The following is a 12,021-nucleotide window of genomic DNA, read 5'->3' as shown; positions in this document are numbered from 1 at the left end:
AGCTCCTGATTCACAACGATTTAAATAAAGAAATACTCAGAAATGCAGTTTCAATCTTAATTTTATGTCTGTCAGAAAATGTAACAAGAACATGATAAAAAAAATACGATTTTTAGTGGAATGGGTCTTTAAAACATTTAGGCTATACCTGTTGATAAAACTGATACACCCTACACTTTGTCGCAAAGTTGTAGATACAATCAGGCTCTTTTGTACATAAATATGCGTGTGAAACCTGGCTGTCCTGCAGCCTCCAGCGTCCCTGTAACCTGCGCTCATCAGTGGGACGTGACGGTGGCGCTGTGGCTGGGGCCTGCGCAGTGGGGCTGGGTCATACTTGGGTGCAGCTCTACCAGAGAAGGAAGCGGAGTTTCCGGCTGTTTGCAGCGGAGTGAGAGGGTTGCTGACGCCGCGAAACCCCGAGGAAGAAGAACGCCGCCGGCTCGGGGGGCCATTAGCTTCATGCATTGATAGTGGCCGGTTGGTTTTATACCGGGAGGTTGTTGAATTGTTTACAAACTTGAGGAGTGGTGCAGCTAATCAAAGGAAGAAGCGGCACAAGGCGGGGGTGAGCTACTAGCTACCGGCATGGCCAGAGACTACGATTACCTCTTCAAGCTGCTCATCATCGGTGACAGCGGTAAGCAGATGCCGGGGATGCGACACGGGAAGTAGGCCTTGTCGGGGTTTCTTTATGAAAAAATCCTTTTAATCGGGAGGGAAAACAGAAACAGTCTGCTACGCCTTCGTTTATTTATTTATTTCGATTTATGTGAAGAAATAAGTATCAAAGAGACAGCCGCCATGTTTCTCTTTCTGTGCCGGTGACAGGGCGGAGGTTGTGTGTCCGGACAGGCACGGCGTGTCAGCCGATCAGGCCGGATACCGCCTACAGATATTCATGGTCCAAGTCAGAAATATTTGAAATTTTCCGCTTTTTTAAATCGGCATATTTTTGTTTTAGCCACACACCAGCTCACTCCGTTTCTCGTGTACCCACGTGAACCAGAACACTCATATTTTGCTGCTTGTTTGTTTTCACCGTAGCTAAAATGTTGGCTAACTTGTAGCTAGGCTAATGTCACGATTTCAGACCTGGTACCGTGGAAAACCACAATTTAACCTGTTCCTTAAAAAAACTGTTTGCTTAGAAATGATCCATAAAAGTGGACTACGTTCACATATTTAGATGAAGCCATTTAGATGAATTTTGTTGGGTAGCCAGCTTGCTAACACGAAAGTATCAGGCAGCTCCTTCGTAAAGGAGGATTGCTGCACTGCAGACGGTGGTTCCAAGCTGAAGTGAGACTAACCAAGTGGTTAGTTTCAACTAAGCCTAAAAGTGCCACAAATATGTCTATTAAACTGTTCAGCTTCAATAGAAGATGTTTGATTCCTGTGTTATAATGAAAACCTGTGTCTCACTGACATACATAGCTCGATGCTGGAGGCCGGTTGTAAATGAGATTACTCCACTAGCGCTCATCAAATCAAACTAACAAAAAAGGGACTTTTCCCATTTGACTCCAACATCAGGAGCAGATGCCAATTGGAAGTCTTTGTGAGCAGTAATCTTTGCTTTCATTGACAGCCCCATTCCTGGCACTGCTGCTCCATCATCAGCTGGGCGGTCAGTCAGTGTGATGAACACAGAAGCCAGTGTGCACAGCTGCAAAAAGCAGGCATCATCTGGGAAAGATGTGCTAACCCTCTGCACCTATCCTATGTAGCATTAACAAATACACCGCTGCTATGTTGTCCAACAAACTACCTTGGCTTATGTTGGAGGGATTTTAAATATAGATCAATTTTGTAACAAATATGATTCACTACTTTATTAAGAATCATCCAGTTATTGAAGCTCTAGGCTGCAGATGCTGGTGCTTTAAGTTTGGCTGGTTCTGTTGCATCGAGTGTTTGTCAGGGATTTTTGGTTTGGAGAGCGGATGAGCGTTCATAGTCAGTCCCTCCTGCTATGAAGTGTGGTTATTATTCGATCAAACAAATCTTTGCCGAGTAGGGATTGCAGGAACCTCAGAGCTTCTATATTAGGACCTAAGAAAAAAGCAGCTGACAATGACACTAAAAGGAATAAATACATGTCCTGACTACAGTCTTAATTTGAACTTCTAATCAAAAATAGAATCTGTGAAGGACACCTTATAGATCCTCTTGACTTCCACTTCCCCCCCTCCGGTTTATTTATTTTGTTACTAGTGTATTTGGTGTTTTGACCATCATCTTTCCATCTGATTGAGTATTCTTCTATTAAAAAATAAAGTATAATGTGACCTTTTTTTTTTACCTCACTGTGTAAATCAATCCTTATATGCAGAAGGATTACACCACTGTTGATGTTCCCACACTTGCTGCCTTAAAATGTTGCAGGTAGATTATATGGTGGCATGTAAAATCCCCTAAAACTTCTGAAACTACCGTGAGGTTTTGTTGGACAGATTCCAGTCAAATCCTGTTGAAAAATGTTGGTAAAAGTGGTGTGTGTGTGTCTTGATGTCATATATCTGCGTGAAAACCTCTTCCTGTGCTTGTGTTTCCTCTGCAGGAGTGGGGAAGAGCAGTCTCCTCCTGCGATTTGCAGACAACACATTTTCAGGTGTGTGGCTCTGTCTCGGCTGTGACTCAGACTCGAGGCTTTCGACATTACCACTGCTTCTCAGTCAAACTTTTTGTTGTCGTGGTTTTCTATTACCGTTTTATAGGTAGCTATATCACCACGATCGGTGTAGACTTTAAGATCCGGACAGTGGAGATCAACGGGGAGAAGGTGAAGCTTCAGATCTGGGACACGGCAGGGCAGGAGCGCTTTCGCACCATCACCTCCACGTACGTAGATTTACACTTAACCTTTCATGAAACCAGGTAAAGCTCTTTGTGGTTTTTGGATTGGCTTTCATATCAGCAGTTGGCTGACGTCTACAGCCACTCTTTTTTTTTTTTTTTTTTTTTTACTGTGAAACTGGGTGTATTTCCCTTCTTTTTGTAATTACAGATGTAAAAGGGAGGCTCCTACATGGTGGCAGCAGCTGTGTCTTTTTATTTGTGTTACAAAGTTGTCCAGAAGCTTCCATATGTTGCCAACATTAATTTTTCTTTAAAAAAAAAAGAGGAAATTAGTTTGTCACATCAACAGACTAAACCATTTCTGCCATAACACTAATGTTCTGTGCTCAGAAACATTACAGAGATGGTTGTTTCTGCTCATAAAAAGCCAGATGTTAGTTACTTTAAAAGCACGGCTGCTTTCAGTCATCTGGCAGAGGGGTGCATCCTATTAAATCCTTACATTAAAATGTCACAGTTTTTCAGTGTTGGGCACAGAAAAGCAGCTGAGGTGGAAAACATATCCTCGAATTAAAAAAAAAAGTCTTCATTTTCATTATTGGGATTTAATAAGCACGTCTATGGGATAGACTGGAGTCTTCATGCTTTAAAGGAAAACATTGGATTAAAAAAAAAGTATACGGTACTCTTGCACGTGTTATGTAAGACGCAAACGTGTCACTTGTACTGCTGCGATGAATGCTGTTTGGGTCTTTGACTCTGAGTTGGAGTCAGAATATTTTTAGTCTGCAGCTCTCCATAAACTCTGAGTGCTTAGCAACTCGATTGCATTAACTAACACACCAGAAGAAGGCCAGACAGATGAAGCATCCCAAACTGTGAAGGCGAGCAGCTCAGAGGGAATGCTGATGGAGAGGACTAAACTCTTGAGAGCATCTGTTGGGTTTGTTTAACAGTTTTAAAGAAACGCTGTGTGTTCAGATGATATTCACTGCCTGGCCAGCTGGAATAGACGTTTATTGCCCTTTACTTGACTGCTCCCCAAGCATTTGCAGACCACGGACCAGTTTAATGTCACACAAAAGATCATAGTCTGTAAAATATCTGCTGTTGGTTAAAACTTTATTTGTGTTATATGGATTTTCCCTTAACCTATTACTGTCATATTGGAAACACACAAATCAGACGCTGACTTCAGCCTCGTCCGGCCTTTAAGGTGCGATTAATAAATACAAAAGCAAACAAAAAAGTTAGTAAATCTGGTATTTTCTAAATGTAATACTAAACATGAACTCGCTGCTTGAGATTCTTTATTAGCAGCGTCCTCGTAACCTTAGACAGCCGGTTGGCTAATATTCTGCATCATTATTATGGTCTGTCACTATAAATCAGTAAAGACTCCTGGTTTTTGTCTGTTAAATGTAGCTATCTTTTATTTTGAAGTCGAAGGCTGTTCTTCTGTTTCCTCACTGACTTTTTCTGTAAAAGGAAATGTTCCAGATTTGTTTTGTTTTTTTAAAAATTTGCTGGCTTGGGGGTTTAATTTAGCGGTGTAGCAGCCACTTTATAGTCCCGCTCCTATCATCTCATGTTTTAGTTTAAAAGCGTTCGCTGTAGTCTTTTAATTATGAATATATACTGTTTTTAAAGTGAAATCAAAAAACCTGCAACGTTTTTATGGACAAAGTTTGTGCAGTGTGGCCGGAGTTCATCAGAAATTTACCTCTGAGTTGTGGACAGTACTGTTGGAGTGGAAGTAAGCCTCTGCTGATATCCCAGCATCCCTTTGTCTGCTCTCTGCTCTGCTGGCTTACAGCCTTTTACAACCCCAAGCTAACATTACCAGTGCAACAAAAATGGCGAGCAGTATCCAACCGATCCAGTCATACAGTTTTGAACCAGATGCCAGCTCAGACGAGGAAAACAGAAACATTCATGGATCTATTTGTCTGCCAATGGATGCATCCGAATGGAGCGGAGCAGGGAGAATTTGGCCTACTCATTTCAGTTGCTGCCTTGTAAATGACATATCTGCTCCTGATTCATCCCTATTTAAATAAAGAAATACTCAGAGATACAGTTTTAATCTTACATTATTTCATGTATGTGCTCCATCATTGTAAAAATGCTACAAATACATGTTAAAATCACCAGAAACACAAATTTCATCTAAGTGGGTCTTTAAGAAGCTAGCTGATGGATTTCTAACACGTGAACAAGCGACTTGACGATCGTCAAGAATGAGTTGGATGTGGTGGAGAGGATCATATAGTTTTCCGGAAAAAAGTTCCTTCAGAATCCGATTACAAATAAAACACAAAAATGTAGGTTGTTTGTTTTTTTCTTCTTCTGCGGCCTGGTACTAACTGTCACACGGGCCGGTACCCATCCACGATCCAGGGCTTTGGGGCTACTGCTTTACATCTGCACAAAAAATAAAAAATCGAAAAATAATTTTTCAAGTTTTACTAATTGATATGGCTGGTGGTTTGTCTTGGAAATCTAAAAAAAAAATATTTTTGAAAATATAGAGTGCGTGTTTGACAGCAGGAATCAGATTGTGGTGAAGGGAAGAAAGCAGGAACGAGAGGCCATGAAAATCCTCCAGAAAGATCTGCTGATGTGTTTGCTTCCCTGAGAAGGAAGACGATCTTCGTGTGGAAACACCGATGTTCAACAGGAATCCCTCAAACAAACAACCTATTTAGACCTGATTGTTCATTGCGCTGAAGTGGAGTGGTGCAGCTCCTCATTAGGACCTAAAATAGTTTCCCTCAGAAGAAGGCTGTGCGGCGCTGCGTGTGCATCCCTGGTGGTAACCGCATGGCTGATGCTGAAGTTTCTTACCTGTTGCAGCCTCTGGCCGGTTCATGACGCTCACTTCCTACAGCATTGCCATGTCAGACATGTCTAATGTTTTGCCACCATGGGTGGAGATGGAACAGAGACATGGGTGCATTCTTTCTGCACAGATGTGCAAGATAGGAGAAAAGGCTCTTGAAAAACAACCTGTGTTACAGGGAAGAAGACGCCAAAAGTGACGGCGAGACTCCAGTTCATTAGCAGATCTCTGCTTCGTTTCTTAGCTTTCCCCCACAGACGTTTTAGTGTACGAGTTTGACACACTTACAGACATCGCATGTTTTAGTGTTTTGTATTTCGGCCCATTTAGCAGACACACACGCACACAAAGTGGAAACCTCTTTAGCCAGCTCATTAATGCTGGACATTGGGGACATACCCAGACAACTCTCTGTCCCCACACTGCCGCCGACACACAGTCACTCTCACACAAACAGGCACACCCACTCTCAGTAAGCTGGACAAAACACTCTTTGTCTTTGTTTGGCGTCCCGTTCTCCTGTGGGGATGCTCCCTGTTGGAGCTCCAAGTCCAGTTTCTTCACCTGTGTTCGCTGTGTGTGGGGGACATGGTGGTGTTGGCTTTTAGGGCAGGTCCCTCTGTCCTTTATGTATCTATTCCAGTCATAACATACGTGTCTTTAACTTAACTCAGCTCTAGACATTAGAGTCCTTAAACAAAAACAAATTGAGAAATGTCTCCACCCTCTGGACTTCAGCTCTGTTAAACAGATTTCTGTGTACAAATAAAATGATTTTCCAGTGTTAAAGCCTCTGTGTGAAATTACAGGAACGGCTCCTTTAAGCTTTCTATCTAACACCTTTGGCTTATCATTTTCTGATAATACTTAAGGATAAATTACAGAGTGGCTTGGTTTCATCATTTGCTGGTCCTTCCAGCTTCTTCTCTTTTTTTTTTTTTGAAGTTCACAGGACTCTTGGTTATGAATTTCCAGTTTTAATCTCACAGTTTCTTAAAGACCCTCTTCGAAGAAAATCGTGTTTTTAAAATGTTCTTGTAGCATTTTTCTAACGATGGAGGACATTTACAGGGAAAATTGCATTTCTGAGAACTTTTTTATTCAAACCGTTGTGAATCGGCAGCAGACAAAAATAAATGCTGTTTGAAAAAGGTTGTTTTTGTGACGTAGAATGTATTTGGGGGGGCCACAAGTTCCCCGCTCAGAGCTCTCAGTGGGGTGCAGGGACGATCCCACCCAAATATGATCAGAGTTGCTCTTCAACTTCATTACTTTCTAGGAGCTATTTCTACCACTAGCTTTGTATCTGAAGCTCCAAAATGTTTTTTTTTCCATTTCTCTAATACATGTGTAATACATAAACACAGTTTATGTACTTAAATAGGTTTCTATTCAAATAAAATAAAGTCGATTTGGCCTGATAGGAATGTTCTGAAATGAGTTGATTTATAATAACAGTAGTGCATCTTGATGTTTCTTGACTTGTGTGTTGCTGTAGAATCACATGGCACTTTATAAACCAACTCAGTTGAGCTGAATCTTCTCTTTTTGTGGATGTTGATGTCTTGATCTTCCTCATTTCGGAATGTTAGTTGTCAAGATTCATGCTCTCTTTGTGTGTACTTTCAGATACTACAGGGGAACGCATGGGGTCATAGTTGTATACGACGTCACGAGCGCCGAGTCTTTCGTCAACGTCAAACGATGGTTACACGAAATCAACCAAAACTGTGACGATGTGTGCCGAATATTAGGTGAGCTTCTTTAAAAGCCATCTTTTTTTGTTTGTTTGGGTTTTTTTGGGGCAAAAAACGGTTGGCCCGCTTTTCAGAATGTTGTCATTCCTGTGGAATCCGCTGTGTCTCACCGCCTCTCGGATATTGTCTGTTTTTAGTGGGGAACAAGAACGACGACCCCGGCTCCAAGGTGGTCGAGACGACTGACGCGCAGAAGTTTGCAGAGCAAATGGGAATCAGTTTGTTTGAGACGAGTGCAAAAGAGAACGTCAACGTGGAAGAGGTAACTTTTGTAAAACTGTCTTGATTGACCAACTAGATCAGGGGTCGGCAACCCATGGCTCCGGAGCCACATGTGGCTCTTTCATCCATCTGTTGTGGCTTCTTGTGACTTTGGAAAATAATGAGTCTTTTATAATAATTAAATTTTATTTTAGTTTGTTCGTTTTTCATGCCATTTCAAAGGCGCTGCTGGCTCCGCACGAAGCGAGTGCCACGTAAAAAACAGCTTCGTAATGAGCTCGAGAACTGCAGAGCTGATAGCAGGGAGAGGCACGCGGGGCGGCTTCAATAAACACTCCGATCTTCTGCCGGGAACTCGACGTGAGAGCAATTCGCTGATGACAGAGAGTTTGCGCCAGTGTTGCCAGATAGAGTCACAGTTTCCAGCCCAAAAGTCATCTGAAAACCGCCAGACCCAGCCAAAAACCGCCCAACACAGCTTTTGTTGATGTTTTCTTTTCGTACTGGACTGATAAAATAAAATATTTTTCTAAATAAAAGATAGTTCTGACCAATAATAAAATGTGTACAATATTGAATATTTCTTCAGCGGGCCGCCTTCTTCCATTCATTTTCTTAACCCGCTCTATCCCCGCTATAACCTGCGTCCGGCTCTTTCATCCTTGTGCGGCGCTGGAGCGCCCCGACTATCGTGTCAACCTATGATGACCGTATTTTGCGCTCTCTGTGTAGGACACACTGAGGAGCGCGGGGAAACGAATCTCAGCTGCAGAGGATGTGAACAGGTGAACAGGTAGAGAGGAAAAGCAGGTAGAGAGGCGGAGGAGGGGCTTTGGCTTCAAACTCTGTCAGAGAGATGCAAACACGGGCATCAGATTCAGACGCAACTTTCCCTGCGGGAGTTGAAGCAGAAACTTTCTCTGGGATGATTTTATAAACCCAAACATGGAAACATGATTACCAAGTAGAACTCTTCAAAATAATAAACCTGATCTCTCCACATTCTCAGTGTCTACCATGCATTGATAAACACATCGCTCCATGCAGCGATCAGACCAGAACCAGTAGCTCCGCCCACACGCGGCCGCGGTATCATCCTTTAAAGAACATAATGTCCATTTGCAGCGACATATGCTTCAGACAATGTCCGATTGGCCAATCTACATGTCAATCAAGTCCCGTACTTCTCAGTGAGGATTTTGATTGGCTGGTGGATTTTAAAGAAGTAATTTTTTTTTAAAATCTTTTCTGGCCCGAGATCTACACTTATGTCATTGAAGATCGACCGGTCGATCGCGATCGATGTAATGAGCACCTTTGAATAATATATACATGCATAATATATATAATGATGTCAAAACGGGTTGTGGCTCCGGGTGCTTTCTTTTTTATTTGGGGCGGTCCCAAATGGCTCTTTGTATAAAAAAGGTTGCCGACCCCTGAACTAGATCATAATTCTATCTATTCCAGTGTTTTATTTGTAGTCAGAAATAAATGACATTTCCTTGAAATCTTCTGAACATTTATTTGAGCAGGAAAAAAAGAAAAGCGGTCTGCACTGATGGATACTGAGGCGGTTCACCTGTGTCTCTTGCAGATGTTCAACTGCATCACAGAGTTAGTGCTACGAGCCAAGAAGGAGGTGCTAGCGAAGCAGCAGCAGCAGCAACAGAACGACGTGGTCAAGCTCACCCGGAACAGTAAACGGAAGAAAAAGTGCTGCTAACAAACTCCGAGCCATCCACCTCAAGACCGGAGGCAGCGTTTCGTCATAAAAGCATTCATATTTGATGGGACTCAGAGCATCTAAATTAAAGAGAAGATAAAGTTTTAATAAATATACAATAAAAGATCAAATACAATAACATAAAAGGAGAAAAAAAATGTCCCTTTTGGACAAACTAATCATGGAGACTTAAAAAATATATAGATTTTTATCAGATGTCCGAACAAGTTTTACTTGGAATTCATCAGATGTGCTTCGTTGACATGAGGTCCTCCAACTGTTAAAGGATCTGCAAACTAACAACTGACCGCCACAAAGCTCAGATTTCTGTCCGCATCATCCCCGCGCTCCTCCATCAGCATCTTATCCGTCACTCGTTCCTCTGCACACGGGACATCCGGAGTCACGGCCGACTGCACCTGACGAGGACGAGGGCTCACCATGTTTGGGGTTCGTTTGGGACTGGGGTGTGTTGGGCGTGTGAGGAAGAGCAGCGGCCTCGGCTCATGCCAAACGCTCGGGACTTCATTGTATCTGTCCTTATGTGGGGGAAATCACTGGGAGGAGGACGATGGTGTTGATTGATAGATGATCTTTTAGCAGCTTATCTGATGGACAGAACTGGTGACTTCTCATGTTTATTTTTGTGTATTTTGCCAAGCTTCCCACCTTTTTCCCCTTTCTAACCTTCAGTAGTGCTGAGCCATTGATAATCAGTTCTTTTTCTATTTCTTTAAAGTGCAGCAGAGCAGTTTATTCACCGATAAAAGTTCTGACTGCACATTCACAGTAGTCTGACAACGCTTTAAAAGTCTGATTTTAAACCTTTTTTTTCCTTTTTACAAGATACTGCCAATGTTTTAAAGAATCAGGAGCTCATCAGAGGCTCTTATTGGACTGTTGCCATAGTGGCCACCGATTGGCCGAGAAGCAGGGTGAATCAGCGTCTGATGGGACCCTGTTGAGTCCTCAGGAAGTGCTCCCCTCTATTTTTTTTTTTTACTTATTTCTTGCAGCCTTCTCTTCCTTTAACAGCCGCATATCAGCAATTCTGACGGCGACAGACTGGCAACGCTTCGCAAGCTTTTTAGCCTGGAATGTGGCGTCTCCCGACTGTCACAGTGACGGCCAATCAACCCACAGTGGACTCCGGCTTCTGATCTCCTTCATTTTTTAAAGCGTGAAAGCCTTTTTCTCTAAAGGAGCATGTATGATGGATTGGATGCAGAAGCTTGCTTTCACCCTGCAGAGACGTCTGTCAACCGCTGACTGGTGTTGAGAGTCTGTGTCATCATGACGTGATCAAATGGAAGTGTTGGCAGACGAAGCAGCGATCAAGGGGGGGGGGGTGACCTACAGCACTGGATTCCTGTGAGCGTTCTTCGCCGGGCCTATCACAGAGACTGTAACAGCGTGCACGGGTGGTTTGTTTTTTAGGTTTCTTTTATTTTTTGGTTTAGAATTGGGAGAGCTGTAGGTGTTGTGGAAGCTGCTGGTGAAACCCTTTTTCACCCTCTCTTGGCAGACTGGTTGGTAGTTTGACATCATACATGTCAAAGGGACATGAAAGGAGGGGGGGGGCGATAGAAATGGTATCAAATCTCATCCTTTTTTTTTGTTTTTTTCCATTATGTGTATGTAAATATAAATATATTTGTGTGTTTATATTAAGTATAGAACATGCACACACAATTAGCACACCAGCCTGTGCATGTGTCCAACATGCCCCGTGTGCTTTGGTTGAAACACACTCGTCAGCTGTGGTTTTCTGTACACTGGAGAAAAAAAGAGAGATGTACTATTCAATTTCCCTACATGGATTTAATCAGTAATAAACGTTTTAAAGTAATAAATATTGGACACACAAAAACTGATCTTATTTGTCTGTACTTACTGATCCCTGCTGAGGTCGATCTTATAAACATGTCAGGTTTTTTCTTCTTGCATTTCTTGGCTTTCTGTAAAGACCGTTTGATGCACGGAAGTGTGACTACTTTTTGGAAACCTTTTCTCCATTTAGACTACGGTGGAGCTTTCTATGAATTAGGGGAGACATATCCAGGTTGACAATCTTCCTGGGTCATATTTTGAGCTGAAAAAATCAGTTTATTCTGTTATAGACCGCCTCCAATGAACATTATTTTTGGTGTTTTTTTTTTTTTTTACATGTTCTTCAGCCATCTTTCTGATGGACATATCTTAAGAAAATAAGCTCAAACTGAGTATATTTTGAATCAAATTGTCAGGAATCGGGATCAGACAAAAAATGCCGTTTGAAAAAGCGTATTGGTGACAGAAAATAAGGTGGGCTAGCCACAAGCTCCCTTCTCCGCTCCATTCTGATGCATCCAGACAAACAGATCCATGTATCTTCATTTTTGTTTTGTTTGAGCTGACATCTGGCTTAAAACTGTACGACTGGATAGCTCCAATATTACAATTTTTGATTTTGGCTAAACACGGCATAACTTTAAAGACCACTGCCTATGCTTTTAAAAATACATCAAAATATGATCACAGTGAGACTTTACTAATGCTTTGTACCAAAAATATTACCCGAAAGCCTTAACCCTTGTGCTATCCTAGGCACTGTACCATTGGGAGTTGGGTCATCTAGACCCACTAGACAGTGCGCTGAATCTTATTTCTTCAATGATTTCTGATCTTCACTT

The 12,021-nt window shown here is 42.2% G+C and overlaps 1 protein-coding gene across 1 annotated transcript; it reads left to right on the top strand.

Moving 5' to 3' along the window:
* Nucleotides 1-317: 317 nt before the first annotated feature.
* rab35 (RAB35, member RAS oncogene family) lies at nucleotides 318-11,223 on the top strand. Its single transcript, XM_004084502.4, has 6 exons — nucleotides 318-640; nucleotides 2,564-2,614; nucleotides 2,721-2,844; nucleotides 7,274-7,398; nucleotides 7,539-7,663; nucleotides 9,221-11,223. The coding sequence occupies exons 1-6, from the start codon at nucleotides 589-591 to the stop codon at nucleotides 9,347-9,349; spliced, it is 606 nt and encodes a 201-aa protein (XP_004084550.1). The 5' UTR covers nucleotides 318-588; the 3' UTR covers nucleotides 9,350-11,223.
* Nucleotides 11,224-12,021: the final 798 nt, after the last annotated feature.

This window comes from Oryzias latipes, chromosome 9, assembly GCF_002234675.1.
Source record: "Oryzias latipes chromosome 9, ASM223467v1".
Taxonomy (NCBI): domain Eukaryota; kingdom Metazoa; phylum Chordata; class Actinopteri; order Beloniformes; family Adrianichthyidae; genus Oryzias; species Oryzias latipes.
This window is presented reverse-complemented; position numbering and strand designations above follow the sequence as displayed.

Coding starts and splice junctions, on each gene's coding strand:
- rab35 (XM_004084502.4), top strand. CDS start 589: ATGGCCAGAGACTACGATTACCTCTTCAAGCTGCTCATCATCGGTGAC. Junction 2,615..2,720: donor TGCAGACAACACATTTTCAG/GTGTGTGGCTCT, acceptor ACCGTTTTATAG/GTAGCTATATCACCACGATC. Junction 2,845..7,273: donor TTTCGCACCATCACCTCCAC/GTACGTAGATTT, acceptor GTGTACTTTCAG/ATACTACAGGGGAACGCATG.